A 17,870-nucleotide genomic window follows, 5' to 3' on the forward strand; every position below is an offset into this window, starting at 1 on the left:
ATACACCTCTATAACCATGACTCCATCACAATACGTCTCTATAACCATGACTCCATCACACTACACCTCTATAACCATGACTCCATCACAATATACCTCTATAACCATGAGTCCATCACAATACACCTCTATAACCATGACTCCATCACACTACACCTCTATAACTATGACTCCATCATATAACCATGACTCCATCACACTACACCTCTATAACCATGACACCATCATATAACCATGACTCCATCACAATATACCTCTATAACCATGACTCCATCACACTACACCTCTATAACCATGAGTCCATCACAATATACCTCTATAACCATGACTCCATCACACTACACCTCTATAACCATGACTCCATCACACTATACCTCTATAACCATGACTCCATCATATAACCATGACTCCATCACACTACACCTCTATAACCATGACACCATCACACTACACCTCTATAACCATGACTCCATCACAATACAACTCTATAACCATGACTCCATCACACTACACCTCTATAACCATGACTCCATCACACTACACCTCTATAAACATGACTCCATCACACTACACCTCTATAACCATGACTCCATCATATAACCATGACTCAATCACACTACACCTCTATAACCATGACTCCATCACACTACACCTCTATAACCATGACTCCATCACACTACACCTCTATAACCATGACTCCATCACAATATACCTCTATAACCATGACTCCATCATACTACACCTCTATAACCATGACTCCATCACACTACACCTCTATAACCATGACTCCATCACAATATACCTCTATAACCATGACTCCATCACACTACACCTCTATAACCATGAGTCCATCACAATACGCCTCTATAACCATGACTCCATCACACTACACCTCTATAACCATGACTCCATCATATAACATGACTCCATCACACTACACCTCTATAACCATGACTCCATCACAATATACCTCTATAACCATGACTCCATCATACTACACCTCTATAACCATGACTCCATCACACTACACCTCTATAACCATGACTCCATCACAATATACCTCTATAACCATGACTCCATCACACTACACCTCTATAACCATGAGTCCATCACAATATACCTCTATAACCATGACTCCATCATACTACACCTCTATAACCATGACTCCATCACACTACACCTCTATAACCATGACTCCATCACAATATACCTCTATAACCATGACTCCATCACACTACACCTCTATAACCATGACTCCATCACACTACACCTCTATAACCATGACTCCATCACACTATACCTCTATAACCATGACTCCATCACACTACACCTCTATAACCATGACTCCATCACACTACACCTCTATAACCATGACTCCATCACACTACACCTCTATAACCATGACTCCATCACACTATACCTCTATAACCATGACTCCATCACAATACGCCTCTATAACCATGACTCCATCACAATACACCTCTATAACCATGACTCCATCACAATACGCCTCTATAACCATGACTCCATCACAATACACCTCTATAACATGACTCCATCACAATACACCTCTATAACCATGACTCCATCACAATACGCCTCTATAACCATGACTCCATCACACTACACCTCTATAACCATGACTCCATCACAATATACCTCTATAACCATGACTCCATCACACTACACCTCTATAACCATGACTCCATCACAATACACCTCTATAACCATGACTCCATCACAATACGCCTCTATAACCATGACTCCATCACAATACGCCTCTATAACCATGACTCCATCACACTACACCTCTATAACCATGACTCCATCACAATATACCTCTATAACCATGACTCCATCACACTACACCTCTATAACCATGACTCCATCACAATACACCTCTATAACCATGACTCCATCACACTACACCTCTATAACCATGACTCCATCACACTACACCTCTATAACCAGGGCTCCATCACACTACACCTCTATAACCATGACTCCATCACACTACACCTCTATAACCATGACTCCATCACAATACACATCTATAACCATGACTCCATCACACTACACCTCTATAACCATGACTCCATCACAATATACCTCTATAACCATGACTCCATATCACTACACCTGTATAACCATGAGTCCATCACAATATACCTCTATAACCATGACTCCATCACACTATACCTCTATAACCATGACTCCATCATATAACATGACTCCATCACACTACACCTCTATAACCATGACACCATCACACTACACCTCTATAACCATGACTCCATCACACTACCCTCTATAACCATGACTCCATCACAATACACCTCTATAACCATGACTCCATCACACTACACCTCTATAACCATGACTCCATCACACTACACCTCTATAACCATGACTCCATCATATAACCATGACTCAATCACAGTACACCTCTATAACCATGACTCCATCACACTACACCTCTATAACCATGACTCCATCACACTACACCTCTATAACCATGACTCCATCACAATATACCTCTATAACCATGACTCCATCACAATACACCTCTATAACCATGACACCATCACACTACACCTCTATAACCATGACTCCATCACACTACACCTCTATAACCATGACTCCATCACAATACACCTCTATAACCATGACTCCATCACAATACACCTCTATAACCATAACTCCATCACACTACACCTCTATAACCATGACTCCATCACACTACACCTCTATAACCATGACTCCATCACACTACACCTCTATAACCATGACTCCATCACAATACACCTCTATAACCATGACTCCATCACAATACACCTCTATAACCATGAATCCATCACAATACACCTCTATAACCATGACTCCATCACACTACACCTCTATAACCATGACTCCATCACAATACACCTATATAACCATGACTCCATCACACTACACCTCTATAACCATGACTCCATCACACTACACCTCTATAACCAGGGCTCCATCACACTACACCTCTATAACCATGACTCCATCACACTACACCTCTATAACCATGACTCCATCACAATACACATCTATAACCATGACTCCATCACACTACACCTCTATAACCATGACTCCATCACAATATACCTCTATAACCATGACTCCATCACACTACACCTCTATAACCATGAGTCCATCACAATATACCTCTATAACCATGACTCCATCACACTATACCTCTATAACCATGACTCCATCATATAACATGACTCCATCACACTACACCTCTATAACCATGACACCATCACACTACACCTCTATAACCATGACTCCATCACACTACCCTCTATAACCATGACTCCATCACACTATACCTCTATAACCATGACTCCATCATATAACATGACTCCATCACACTACACCTCTATAACCATGACACCATCACACTACACCTCTATAACCATGACTCCATCACACTACCCTCTATAACCATGACTCCATCACAATACACCTCTATAACCATGACTCCATCACACTACACCTCTATAACCATGACTCCATCACACTACACCTCTATAACCATGACTCCATCATATAACCATGACTCAATCACAGTACACCTCTATAACCATGACTCCATCACACTACACCTCTATAACCATGACTCCATCACAATACACCTCTATAACCATGACTCCATCACACTACACCTCTATAACCATGACACCATCACACTACACCTCTATAACCATGACTATGGTAATACACAGTTCTCTATAGTCCTACACAGCTCTCTATCTATAGTAATACACAGTTCTATATCCATGGTAATACACTGTTCTCTATGGTAATACACAGTTCTCTATCTATAGTAATACACAGATCTCTATGGTAATACACAGTTCTCTATGGTAATACACAGTTCTCTATCTATAGTAATACACAGTTCTATATCCATGGTAATACACTGTTCTCTATGGTAATACACAGTTCTCTATCTATAGTAAGACACAGTTCTCTATGGTAATACACAGTTCTCTATCTATGGTAATACACAGTTCTCTATCTATGGTAATACACAGTTCTCTATCTATGGTAATACACAGTTCTCTATCTATGGTAATACACCGTTCTCTATAGTAATACACAGTTCTCTATCTATGGTAATACACAGTTCTCTATCTATGGTAATACACAGTTCTCTATCTATAGTAATACACAGTTCTCTATCTATAGTAATACACAGTTCTCTATGGTAATACACAGTTCTCTATGGTAATACACAGTTCTTTATCTACAGTAATACACAGTTCTCTATGGTAATACACAGTTCTCTATGGTAATACACAGTTCTTTATCTACAGTAATACACAGTTCTCTATCTATGGTAATACACAGTTCTCTATAGTAAAACTGAGGTCTCTATAGTAATACACAGTTCTCTATAGTAATACACCGTTCTCTATGGTAATACACAGTTCTCTATCTATGGTAATACACAGTTGTCTATGGTAATACACAGTTCTCTATCTATAGTAATACACCGTTCTCTATGGTAATACACAGTTCTCTATCTATGGTAATACACAGTTCTCTATCTATGGTAATACATAGTTCTCTATCTATGGTAATACACAGTTCTCTATAGTAATACACAGTTGTCTATCTATAGTAATACACAGTTCTCTATCTATAGTAATACACAGTTCTCTATCTATAGTAATACACAGTTCTCTATGTATGGTAATACACAGTTCTCTATCTATATTAATACACAGTTCTCTATCTATAGTAATACACAGTTCTCTATCTATAGTAATACACAGTTGTCTATCTATAGTAAAACACAGTTGTCTATCTATGGTAATACACCGTTCTCTATGGTAATACACAGTTCTCTATCTATGGTAATACACCGTTTTCTATAGTAATATACAGTTCTGTATCTATGGTAATACACAGTTCTCTATGGTAATACACAGTTTTCTATGGCAATACACAGTTCTCCATGGTAATACACAGTTCTCTAGCTATGGTAATACACAGTTCTCTATGGTGATACACAGTTCTCTATCTATAGTAATACACAGTTCTCTATCTATGGTAATACACTGTTCTCTATAGTAACAAACAGTTCTCTATGATAATACACAGTTCTCTATGGTAATACACAGTTCTCTATCTATAGTAATACACAGTTCTCTATCTATGGTAATACACTGTTCTCTATAGTAACAAACAGTTCTCTATGGTAATACACAGTTCTCAATGGTAATACACAGTTCTCTATGGTAACACACAGTTCTCTATGGTAATACACAGTTCTCTATGGTAATACACTGTTCTCTATGGTAATACACAGTTCTCTATCTATGGTAATACACAGTTCTCTATCTATATTAATACACAGTTCTCTATCTATAGTAATACACAGTTCTCTATCTATAGTAATACACAGTTGTCTATCTATAGTAAAACACAGTTGTCTATCTATGGTAATACACAGTTCTCTATCTATGGTAATACACCGTTTTCTATAGTAATATACAGTTCTGTATCTATGGTAATACACAGTTCTCTATGGTAATACACAGTTTTCTATGGCAATACACAGTTCTCCATGGTAATACACAGTTCTCTAGCTATGGTAATACACAGTTCTCTATGGTGATACACAGTTCTCTATCTATAGTAATACACAGTTCTCTATCTATGGTAATACACTGTTCTCTATAGTAACAAACAGTTCTCTATGATAATACACAGTTCTCTATGGTAATACACAGTTCTCTATCTATAGTAATACACAGTTCTCTATCTATGGTAATACACTGTTCTCTATAGTAACAAACAGTTCTCTATGGTAATACACAGTTCTCAATGGTAATACACAGTTCTCTATGGTAACACACAGTTCTCTATGGTAATACACAGTTCTCTAAGGTAATACACTGTTCTCTATGGTAATACACAGTTCTCTATCTATAGTAATACACAGATCTCTATGGTAATACACAGTTCTCTATGGTAATACACAGTTCTCTATCTATAGTAATACACAGATCTCTATGGTAATACACAGTTCTCTATGGTAATACACAGTTCTCTATCTATAGTAATACACAGTTCTATATCCATGGTAATACACTGTTCTCTATGGTAATACACAGTTCTCTATCTATAGTAAAACACAGTTCTCTATGGTAATACACAGTTCTCTATCTATGGTAATACACAGTTCTCTATCTATGGTAATACACAGTTCTCTATCTATGGTAATACACAGTTCTCTATCTATGGTAATACACCGTTCTCTATAGTAATACACAGTTCTCTATCTATGGTAATACAGAGTTCTCTATCTATGGTAATACACAGTTCTCTATCTATAGTAATACACAGTTCTCTATCTATAGTAATACACAGTTCTCTATGGTAATACACAGTTCTCTATGGTAATACACAGTTCTTTATCTACAGTAATACACAGTTCTCTATGGTAATACACAGTTCTCTATGGTAATACACATTTCTTTATCTACAGTAATACACAGTTCTCTATCTATGGTAATACACAGTTCTCTATAGTAAAACTGAGGTCTCTATAGTAATACACAGTTCTCTATAGTAATACACCGTTCTCTATGGTAATACACAGTTCTCTATCTATGGTAATACACAGTTGTCTATGGTAATACACAGTTTTCTATCTATAGTAATACACCGTTCTCTATGGTAATACACAGTTCTCTATCTATGGTAATACACATTTCTCTATCTATGGTAATACATAGTTCTCTATCTATGGTAATACACAGTTCTCTATAGTAATACACAGTTGTCTATCTATAGTAATACACAGTTCTCTATCTATAGTAATACACAGTTCTCTATCTATAGTAATACACAGTTCTCTATCTATGGTAATACACCGTTCTCTATCTATATTAATACACAGTTCTCTATCTATAGTAATACACAGTTCTCTATCTATAGTAATACACAGTTCTATATCCATGGTAATACACAGTTCTCTATCTATAGTAAGACACAGTTCTCTATGGTAATACACAGTTCTCTATCTATGGTAATACACAGTTCTCTATCTATGGTAATACACAGTTCTCTATCTATGGTAATACACAGTTCTCTATCTATGGTAATACACAGTTCTCTATCTATGGTAATACACCGTTCTCTATAGTAATACACAGTTCTCTATCTATGGTAATATACAGTTCTCTATCTATGGTAATACACAGTTGTCTATCTATATTAATACACAATTCTCTATCTATAGTAATACACAGTTCTCTATCTATAGTAATACACAGTTGTCTATCTATAGTAAAACACAGTTGTCTATCTATGGTAATACACCGTTCTCTATGGTAATACACAGTTCTCTATCTATGGTAATACACAGTTCTCTATGGTAATACACAGTTTTCTATGGTAATACACAGTTCTCTATGGTAATACACAGTTGTCTATCTATAGTAATATACAGTTCTCTATGGTGATACACAGTTCTCTATCTATAGTAATACACAGTTCTCTATCTATGGTAATACACTGTTCTCTATAGTAACAAACAGTTCTCTATGGTAATACAGAGTTCTCTATGGTAATACACAGTTCTCTATCTATAGTAATACACAGTTCTCTATCTATGGTAATACACTGTTCTCTATAGTAACAAACAGTTCTCTATGGTAATACACAGTTCTCTATGGTAATACACAGTTCTCTATGGTAATACACAGTTCTCTATGGTAATACACAGTTCTCTATGGTAATACACAGTTCTCTAGCTATAGTAATACACAGTTCTCTATCTATGGTAATACAACGTTCTCTATGGTAATACACAGTTCTCTATGGTAATACACAGTTCTCTATCTATGGTAATACACAGTTCTCTATGGTAATCCTGGAGTGTATCCTGGAGACTGCGATGGTAAAAGGGGTGATGAAATGAAACTGATGAAAGTAGCATAGCTGTCAAAACCATCTGTTCATTGTATTGGAGACACAGAGTGAGGCTTTTCTTTCCTTGTCTAAGTGCTGTACTCTGCCTGTCTCCACCTCTCCTACCCAGGTGGACATCTCCCTGTCTCCACCTCTCCTACCCAGGTGGGCATCTCCCTGTCTCCACCTCTCCTACCCAGGTGGACATCTCTCAGCCTGCACCTCTCCTACCCAGGTGAACATCTCTCTGTCTCCACCTCTCCTACCCAGGTGAACATCTCCCTGTCTCCACCTCTCCTACCCAGGTGGACATCTCCCAGCCTGCACCTCTCCTACCCAGGTGAACATCTCCCTGTCTCCACCTCTCCTACCCAGGTGGACATCTCCCAGCCTGCACCTCACCTACCCAGGTGAACTTCTCTCTGTCTCCACCTCTTCTACCCAGGTGAACATCTCTCTGTCCCCACCTCTCCTACCCAGGTGGACATCTCCCTGTCTCCACCTCTCCTACCCAGGTGAACATCTCTCTGTCTCCATCTCTCCTACCCAGGTGAACATCTCTCTGTCTCCACCTCTCCTACCCAGGTGAACATCTCTCTGTCTCCACCTCTCCTACCCAGGTGAACATCTCCCTGTCTCCACCTCTCCTACCCAGGTGGGCATCTCCCTGTCTCCACCTCTCCTACCCAGGTGGGCATCTCCCTGTCTCCACCTCTCCTACCCAGGTGGGCATCTCCCTGTCTCCACCTCTCCTACCCAGGTGGGCATCTCCCTGTCTCCACCTCTCCTACCCAGGTGAACATCTCTCTGTCTCCACCTCTCCTACCCAGGTGGGCATCTCCCTGTCTCCACCTCTCCTACCCAGGTGAACATCTCTCTGTCTCCACCTCTCCTACCCAGGTGAACATCTCTCTGTCTCCACCTCTCCTACCCAGGTGAACATCTCTCTGTCTCCACCTCTCCTACCCAGGTGGACATCTCCCTGTCTCCACCTCTCCTACCCAGGTGGACATCTCTCTGTCTCCACCTCTCCTTCCCAGGTGGGCATCTCCCTGTCTCCACCTCTCCTACCCAGGTGGACATCTCCCTGTCTCCACCTCTCCTACCCAGGTGGACATCTCTCTGTCTCCACCTCTCCTACCCTGGTGGGCATCTCCCTGTCTCCACCTCTCCTACCCAGGTGGACATCTCCCTGTCTCCACCTCTCCTACCCAGGTGGACATCTCCCTGTCTCCACCTCTCCTACCCAGGTGGGTATCTCCCTGTCTCCACCTCTCCTACCCAGGTGAACATCTCCCTGTCTCCACCTCTCCTACCCAGGTGAACATCTCCCTGTCTCCACCCTTCCTACCCAGGTGGACATCTCTCAGCCTGCACCTCTCCTACCCAGGTGAACATCTCTCTGTCTCCACCTCTCCTACCCAGGTGAACATCTCCCTGTCTCCACCTCTCCTACCCAGGTGGACATCTCCCAGCCTGCACCTCTCCTACCCAGGTGAACATCTCCCTGTCTCCACCTCTCCTACCCAGGTGGACATCTCCCAGCCTGCACCTCACCTACCCAGGTGAACATCTCTCTGTCTCCACCTCTCCTACCCAGGTGAACATCTCTCTGTCTCCACCTCTCCTACCCAGGTGGACATCTCCCTGTCTCCACCTCTCCTACCCAGGTGAACATCTCTCTGTCTCCACCTCTCCTACCCAGGTGAACATCTCTCTGTCTCCACCTCTCCTACCCAGGTGAACATCTCTCTGTCTCCACCTCTCCTACCCAGGTGAACATCTCCCTGTCTCCACATCTCCTACCCAGGTGGACATCTCCCTGTCTCCACCTCTCCTACCCAGGTGAACATCTCTCTGTCTCCAAAGGAACTGTACTCACCTCAAAGTTGGTGACGGCCAGTTGTGACAGGCCATCCACATACGGACCCAGAACCTTGTGCTCTCTGACCTTCAGAGACTGACGACTCCTGGACAGAGGAAGAGATAATCCACAGACATGTTTTAGTCGCTGAGCTAAATGAATGGTATGGAGGGTGAAAGAGAGACTGATAACTCCTGGACAGAGGAAGAGATAATCCACAGACATGTTTTAGTCGCTGAGCTAAATGAATGGTATGGAGGGTGAAAGAGAGACTGATAACTCCTGGACAGAGGAAGAGATAATCCACAGACATGTTTTAGTCGCTGAGCTAAATGAATGGTATGGAGGGTGAAAGAGAGACTGATAACTCCTGGACAGAGGAAGAGATAATCCACAGACATGTTTTAGTCGCTGAGCTAAATGAATGGTATGGAGGGTGAAAGAGAGACTGATAACTCCTGGACAGAGGAAGAGATAATCCACAGACATGTTTTAGTCGCTGAGCTAAATGAATGGTATGGAGGGTGAAAGAGAGACTGATAACTCCTGGACAGAGGAAGAGATAATCCACAGACATGTTTTAGTCGCTGAGCTAAATGAATGGTATGGAGGGTGAAAGAGAGACTGATAACTCCTGGACAGAGGAAGAGATAATCCACAGACATGTTTTAGTCGCTGAGCTAAATGAATGGTATGGAGGGTGAAAGAGAGACTGATAACTCCTGGACAGAGGAAGAGATAATCCACAGACATGTTTTAGTCGCTGAGCTAAATGAATGGTATGGAGGGTGAAAGAGAGACTGATAACTCCTGGACAGAGGAAGAGATAATCCACAGACATGTTTTAGTCGCTGAGCTAAATGAATGGTATGGAGGGTGAAAGAGAGACTGATAACTCCTGGACAGAGGAAGAGATAATCCACAGACATGTTTTAGTCGCTGAGCTAAATGAATGGTATGGAGGGTGAAAGAGAGACTGATAACTCCTGGACAGAGGAAGAGATAATCCACAGACATGTTTTAGTCGCTGAGCTAAATGAATGGTATGGAGGGTGAAAGAGAGACTGATAACTCCTGGACAGAGGAAGAGATAATCCACAGACATGTTTTAGTCGCTGAGCTAAATGAATGGTATGGAGGGTGAAAGAGAGACTGATAACTCCTGGACAGAGGAAGAGATAATCCACAGACATGTTTTAGTCGCTGAGCTAAATGAATGGTATGGAGGGTGAAAGAGAGACTGATAACTCCTGGACAGAGGAAGAGATAATCCACAGACATGTTTTAGTCGCTGAGCTAAATGAATGGTATGGAGGGTGAAAGAGAGACTGATAACTCCTGGACAGAGGAAGAGATAATCCACAGACATGTTTTAGTCGCTGAGCTAAATGAATGGTATGGAGGGTGAAAGAGAGACTGATAACTCCTGGACAGAGGAAGAGATAATCCACAGACATGTTTTAGTCGCTGAGCTAAATGAATGGTATGGAGGGTGAAAGAGAGACTGATAACTCCTGGACAGAGGAAGAGATAATCCACAGACATGTTTTAGTCGCTGAGCTAAATGAATGGTATGGAGGGTGAAAGAGAGACTGATAACTCCTGGACAGAGGAAGAGATAATCCACAGACATGTTTTAGTCGCTGAGCTAAATGAATGGTATGGAGGGTGAAAGAGAGACTGATAACTCCTGGACAGAGGAAGAGATAATCCACAGACATGTTTTAGTCGCTGAGCTAAATGAATGGTATGGAGGGTGAAAGAGAGACTGATAACTCCTGGACAGAGGAAGAGATAATCCACAGACATGTTTTAGTCGCTGAGCTAAATGAATGGTATGGAGGGTGAAAGAGAGACTGATAACTCCTGGACAGAGGAAGAGATAATCCACAGACATGTTTTAGTCGCTGAGCTAAATGAATGGTATGGAGGGTGAAAGAGAGACTGATAACTCCTGGACAGAGGAAGAGATAATCCACAGACATGTTTTAGTCGCTGAGCTAAATGAATGGTATGGAGGGTGAAAGAGAGACTGATAACTCCTGGACAGAGGAAGAGATAATCCACAGACATGTTTTAGTCGCTGAGCTAAATGAATGGTATGGAGGGTGAAAGAGAGACTGATAACTCCTGGACAGAGGAAGAGATAATCCACAGACATGTTTTAGTCGCTGAGCTAAATGAATGGTATGGAGGGTGAAAGAGAGACTGATAACTCCTGGACAGAGGAAGAGATAATCCACAGACATGTTTTAGTCGCTGAGCTAAATGAATGGTATGGAGGGTGAAAGAGAGACTGATAACTCCTGGACAGAGGAAGAGATAATCCACAGACATGTTTTAGTCGCTGAGCTAAATGAATGGTATGGAGGGTGAAAGAGAGACTGATAACAGAGAAGGCTGCTATTGCTGCACTGATAGCCCATTTTACAACTGTAGGAAATCCCCTTGAGACATTGTGTGTGTGTGTGTGTTCTTCACTAGGTGGTGCAGTGTGTGTGTGTGTGTTCTTCACTAGGTGGTGCAGTGTGTGTGTGTGTGTTCTTCACTAGGTGGTGCAGTGTGTGTGTGTGTGTTCTTCACTAGGTGGTGCAGTGTGTGTGTGTGTGTGTGTTCTTCACTAGGTGGTGCAGTGTGTGTGTGTGTGTGTGTGTTCTTCACTAGGTGGTGCAGTGTGTGTGTGTGTGTGTTCTTCACTAGGTGGTGCAGTGTGTGTGTGTGTGTGTGTGTTCTTCACTAGGTGGTGCAGTGTGTGTGTGTGTGTTCTTCACTAGGTGGTGCAGTGTGTGTGTGTTCTTCACTAGGTGGTGCAGTGTGTGTGTGTGTGTGTGTTCTTCACTAGGTGGTGCAGTGTGTGTGTGTGTGTTCTTCACTAGGTGGTGCAGTGTGTGTGTGTGTGTGTGTGTGTGTGTTCTTCACTAGGTGGTGCAGTGTGTGTGTGTGTGTGTGTGTTCTTCACTAGGTGGTGCAGTGTGTGTGTGTGTGTGTGTTCTTCACTAGGTGGTGCAGTGTGTGTGTGTGTGTGTGTGTGTGTGTGTGTTCTTCACTAGGTGGTGCAGTGTGTGTGTGTGTGTGTTCTTCACTAGGTGGTGCAGTGTGTGTGTGTGTGTGTTCTTCACTAGGTGGTGCAGTGTGTGTGTGTGTGTGTTCTTCACTAGGTGGTGCAGTGTGTGTGTGTGTGTTCTTCACTAGGTGGTGCAGTGTGTGTGTGTGTGTGTTCTTCACTAGGTGGTGCAGTGTGTGTGTGTGTGTGTGTTCTTCACTAGGTGGTGCAGTGTGTGTGTGTGTGTTCTTCACTAGGTGGTGCAGTGTGTGTGTGTGTGTGTGTGTTCGTCACTAGGTGGTGCAGTGTGTGTGTGTGTGTGTGTTCTTCACTAGGTGGTGCAGTGTGTGTGTGTGTGTGTGTGTTCTTCACTAGGTGGTGCAGTGTGTGTGTGTGTGTGTGTGTTCTTCACTAGGTGGTGCAGTGTGTGTGTGTGTGTGTGTGTTCTTCACTAGGTGGTGCAGTGTGTGTGTGTGTGTGTTCTTCACTAGGTGGTGCAGTGTGTGTGTGTGTGTGTGTGTTCTTCACTAGGTGGTGCAGTGTGTGTGTGTGTGTGTTCTTCACTAGGTGGTGCAGTGTGTGTGTGTGTGTGTGTTCTTCACTAGGTGGTGCAGTGTGTGTGTGTGTGTGTGTTCTTCACTAGGTGGTGCAGTGTGTGTGTGTGTGTTCTTCACTAGGTGGTGCAGTGTGTGTGTGTGTGTGTGTGTGTGTGTGTGTGTTCTTCACTAGGTGGTGCAGTGTGTGTGTGTGTGTGTGTGTTCTTCACTAGGTGGTGCAGTGTGTGTGTGTGTGTGTGTTCTTCACTAGGTGGTGCAGTGTGTGTGTGTGTGTGTGTGTGTTCTTCACTAGGTGGTGCAGTGTGTGTGTGTGTGTGTTCTTCACTAGGTGGTGCAGTGTGTGTGTGTGTGTGTTCTTCACTAGGTGGTGCAGTGTGTGTGTGTGTGTGTTCTTCACTAGGTGGTGCAGTGTGTGTGTGTGTGTTCTTCACTAGGTGGTGCAGTGTGTGTGTGTGTGTGTTCTTCACTAGGTGGTGCAGTGTGTGTGTGTGTGTGTGTTCTTCACTAGGTGGTGCAGTGTGTGTGTGTGTGTTCTTCACTAGGTGGTGCAGTGTGTGTGTGTGTGTGTGTGTTCTTCACTAGGTGGTGCAGTGTGTGTGTGTGTGTGTGTTCTTCACTAGGTGGTGCAGTGTGTGTGTGTGTGTGTGTGTTCTTCACTAGGTGGTGCAGTGTGTGTGTGTGTGTGTGTGTTCTTCACTAGGTGGTGCAGTGTGTGTGTGTGTGTGTGTGTTCTTCACTAGGTGGTGCAGTGTGTGTGTGTGTGTGTTCTTCACTAGGTGGTGCAGTGTGTGTGTGTGTGTTCTTCACTAGGTGGTGCAGTGTGTGTGTGTGTGTGTGTGTTCTTCACTAGGTGGTGCAGTGTGTGTGTGTGTGTGTGTGTTCTTCACTAGGTGGTGCAGTGTGTGTGTGTGTGTGTGTTCTTCACTAGGTGGTGCAGTGTGTGTGTGTGTGTGTTCTTCACTAGGTGGTGCAGTGTGTGTGTGTGTGTGTGTTCTTCACTAGGTGGTGCAGTGTGTGTGTGTGTGTGTGTGTTCTTCACTAGGTGGTGCAGTGTGTGTGTGTGTGTTCTTCACTAGGTGGTGCAGTGTGTGTGTGTGTGTGTGTGTTCTTCACTAGGTGGTGCAGTGTGTGTGTGTGTGTGTGTGTTCTTCACTAGGTGGTGCAGTGTGTGTGTGTGTGTGTTCTTCACTAGGTGGTGCAGTGTGTGTGTGTGTGGTTCTTCACTAGGTGGTGCAGTGTGTGTGTGTGTGTTCTTCACTAGGTGGTGCAGTGTGTGTGTGTGTGTGTGTGTTCTTCACTAGGTGGTGCAGTGTGTGTGTGTGTGTTCTTCACTAGGTGGTGCAGTGTGTGTGTGTGTGTGTGTGTGTTCTTCACTAGGTGGTGCAGTGTGTGTGTGTGTGTGTGTTCTTCACTAGGTGGTGCAGTGTGTGTGTGTGTGTGTTCTTCACTAGGTGGTGCAGGTGTGTGTGTGTGTGTGTGTGTTCTTCACTAGGTGGTGCAGTGTGTGTGTGTGTGTGTGTGTTCTTCACTAGGTGGTGCAGTGTGTGTGTGTGTGTGTGTGTGTTCTTCACTAGGTGGTGCAGTGTGTGTGTGTGTGTGTTCTTCACTAGGTGGTGCAGTGTGTGTGTGTGTGTGTGTTCTTCACTAGGTGGTGCAGTGTGTGTGTGTGTGTGTCTTCACTAGGTGGTGCAGTGTGTGTGTGTGTGTTCTTCACTAGGTGGTGCAGTGTGTGTGTGTGTGTGTGTGTTCTTCACTAGGTGGTGCAGTGTGTGTGTGTGTGTGTGTTCTTCACTAGGTGGTGCAGTGTGTGTGTGTGTGTGTGGTGTTCTTCACTAGGTGGTGCAGTGTGTGTGTGTGTGTGTGTGTGTTCTTCACTAGGTGGTGCAGTGTGTGTGTGTGTGTGTGTGTGTTCTTCACTAGGTGGTGCAGTGTGTGTGTGTGTGTTCTTCACTAGGTGGTGCAGTGTGTGTGTGTGTGTGTGTGTTCTTCACTAGGTGGTGCAGTGTGTGTGTGTGTGTGTGTTCTTCACTAGGTGGTGCAGTGTGTGTGTGTGTGTGTGTGTTCTTCACTAGGTGGTGCAGTGTGTGTGTGTGTGTGTGTGTTCTTCACTAGGTGGTGCAGTGTGTGTGTGTGTGTTCTTCACTAGGTGGTACAGTGTGTGTGTGTGTGTTCTTCACTAGGTGGTGCAGTGTGTGTGTGTGTGTGTGTTCTTCACTAGGTGGTGCAGTGTGTGTGTGTGTGTTCTTCACTAGGTGGTGCAGTGTGTGTGTGTGTGTGTTCTTCACTAGGTGGTGCAGTGTGTGTGTGTGTGTGTGTTCTTCACTAGGTGGTGCAGTGTGTGTGTGTGTGTGTTCTTCACTAGGTGGTGCAGTGTGTGTGTGTGTGTGTTCTTCACTAGGTGGTGCAGTGTGTGTGTGTGTGTGTGTGTTCTTCACTAGGTGGTGCAGTGTGTGTGTGTGTGTTCTTCACTAGGTGGTGCAGTGTGTGTGTGTGTGTGTGTGTTCTTCACTAGGTGGTGCAGGTGTGTGTGTGTGTGTTCTTCACTAGGTGGTGCAGTGTGTGTGTGTGTGTGTGTTCTTCACTAGGTGGTGCAGTGTGTGTGTGTGTGTTCTTCACTAGGTGGTGCAGTGTGTGTGTGTGTGTGTGTGTTCTTCACTAGGTGGTGCAGTGTGTGTGTGTGTGTGTTCTTCACTAGGTGGTGCAGTGTGTGTGTGTGTGTTCTTCACTAGGTGGTGCAGTGTGTGTGTGTGTGTGTGTTCTTCACTAGGTGGTGCAGTGTGTGTGTGTGTGTTCTTCACTAGGTGGTGCAGTGTGTGTGTGTGTGTGTCTTCTTCACTAGGTGGTGCAGTGTGTGTGTGTGTGTGTGTTCTTCACTAGGTGGTGCAGTGTGTGTGTGTGTGTGTGTTCTTCACTAGGTGGTGCAGTGTGTGTGTGGTGTGTTCTTCACTAGGTGGTGCAGTGTGTGTGTGTGTGTGTGTGTGTTCTTCACTAGGTGGTGCAGTGTGTGTGTGTGTGTTCTTCACTAGGTGGTGCAGGTGTGTGTGTGTGTGTGTGTGTTCTTCACTAGGTGGTGCAGTGTGTGTGTGTGTGTGTTCTTCACTAGGTGGTGCAGTGTGTGTGTGTGTGTGTCTTCACTAGGTGGTGCAGTGTGTGTGTGTGTGTGTGTGTTCTTCACTAGGTGGTGCAGTGTGTGTGTGTGTGTGTGTTCTTCACTAGGTGGTGCAGTGTGTGTGTGTGTGTGTTCTTCACTAGGTGGTGCAGTGTGTGTGTGTGTGTGTGTGTTCTTCACTAGGTGGTGCAGGTGTGTGTGTGTGTGTGTTCTTCACTAGGTGGTGCAGTGTGTGTGTGTGTGTGTTCTTCACTAGGTGGTGCAGTGTGTGTGTGTGTGTGTGTGTTCTTCACTAGGTGGTGCAGTGTGTGTGTGTGTGTGTGTTCTTCACTAGGTGGTGCAGTGTGTGTGTGTGTGTGTGTTCTTCACTAGGTGGTGCAGTGTGTTGTGTGTGTGTGTGTTCTTCACTAGGTGGTGCAGTGTGTGTGTGTGTGTGTGTGTTCTTCACTAGGTGGTGCAGTGTGTGTGTGTGTGTGTTCTTCACTAGGTGGTGCAGTGTGTGTGTGTGTGTGTGTTCTTCACTAGGTGGTGCAGTGTGTGTGTGTGTGTTCTTCACTAGGTGGTGCAGTGTGTGTGTGTGTGTGTGTTCTTCACTAGGTGGTGCAGTGTGTGTGTGTGTGTGTTCTTCACTAGGTGGTGCAGTGTGTGTGTGTGTGTGTGTTCTTCACTAGGTGGTGCAGTGTGTGTGTGTGTGTGTTCTTCACTAGGTGGTGCAGTGTGTGTGTGTGTGTGTTCTTCACTAGGTGGTGCAGTGTGTGTGTGTGTGTGTTCTTCACTAGGTGGTGCAGTGTGTGTGTGTGTGTGTTCTTCACTAGGTGGTGCAGTGTGTGTGTGTGTGTGTTCTTCACTAGGTGGTGCAGTGTGTGTGTGTGTGTGTTCTTCACTAGGTGGTGCAGTGTGGTGTGTGTGTGTGTGTGTGTTCTTCACTAGGTGGTGCAGTGTGTGTGTGTGTGTGTGTTCTTCACTAGGTGGTGCAGTGTGTGTGTGTGTGTGTGTTCTTCACTAGGTGGTGCAGTGTGTGTGTGTGTGTGTGTGTTCTTCACTAGGTGGTGCAGTGTGTGTGTGTGTGTTCTTCACTAGGTGGTGCAGTGTGTGTGTGTGTGTGTGTGTTCTTCACTAGGTGGTGCAGTGTGTGTGTGTGTGTGTTCTTCACTAGGTGGTGCAGTGTGTGTGTGTGTGTGTGTGTTCTTCACTAGGTGGTGCAGTGTGTGTGTGTGTGTGTGTGTTCTTCACTAGGTGGTGCAGTGTGTGTGTGTGTGTGTTCTTCACTAGGTGGTGCAGTGTGTGTGTGTGTGTGTGTGTTCTTCACTAGGTGGTGCAGTGTGTGTGTGTGTGTGT

At 44.0% G+C, this 17,870-nt stretch overlaps 1 protein-coding gene across 4 annotated transcripts in view; it reads right to left on the minus strand.

Moving 5' to 3' along the window:
- LOC106592223 (kinesin-like protein KIF13A) overlaps nucleotides 1-17,870 on the minus strand; it is a 267,758-nt gene that overhangs the window by 115,963 nt on the left and 133,925 nt on the right. For all 4 annotated transcript variants that reach the window (XM_082975857.1, XM_082975855.1, XM_082975856.1 and 1 more), the window contains exon 7: nucleotides 9,842-9,929. In XM_082975857.1, the coding sequence (XP_082831983.1) occupies nucleotides 9,842-9,929 (88 nt within the window). The remainder of the gene's footprint in view (nucleotides 1-9,841; nucleotides 9,930-17,870) is intronic.

The sequence above is a fragment of the Salmo salar genome, chromosome 05 (genome assembly GCF_965601325.2).
Source record: "Salmo salar chromosome 05, fSalSal1, whole genome shotgun sequence".
Taxonomy (NCBI): domain Eukaryota; kingdom Metazoa; phylum Chordata; class Actinopteri; order Salmoniformes; family Salmonidae; genus Salmo; species Salmo salar.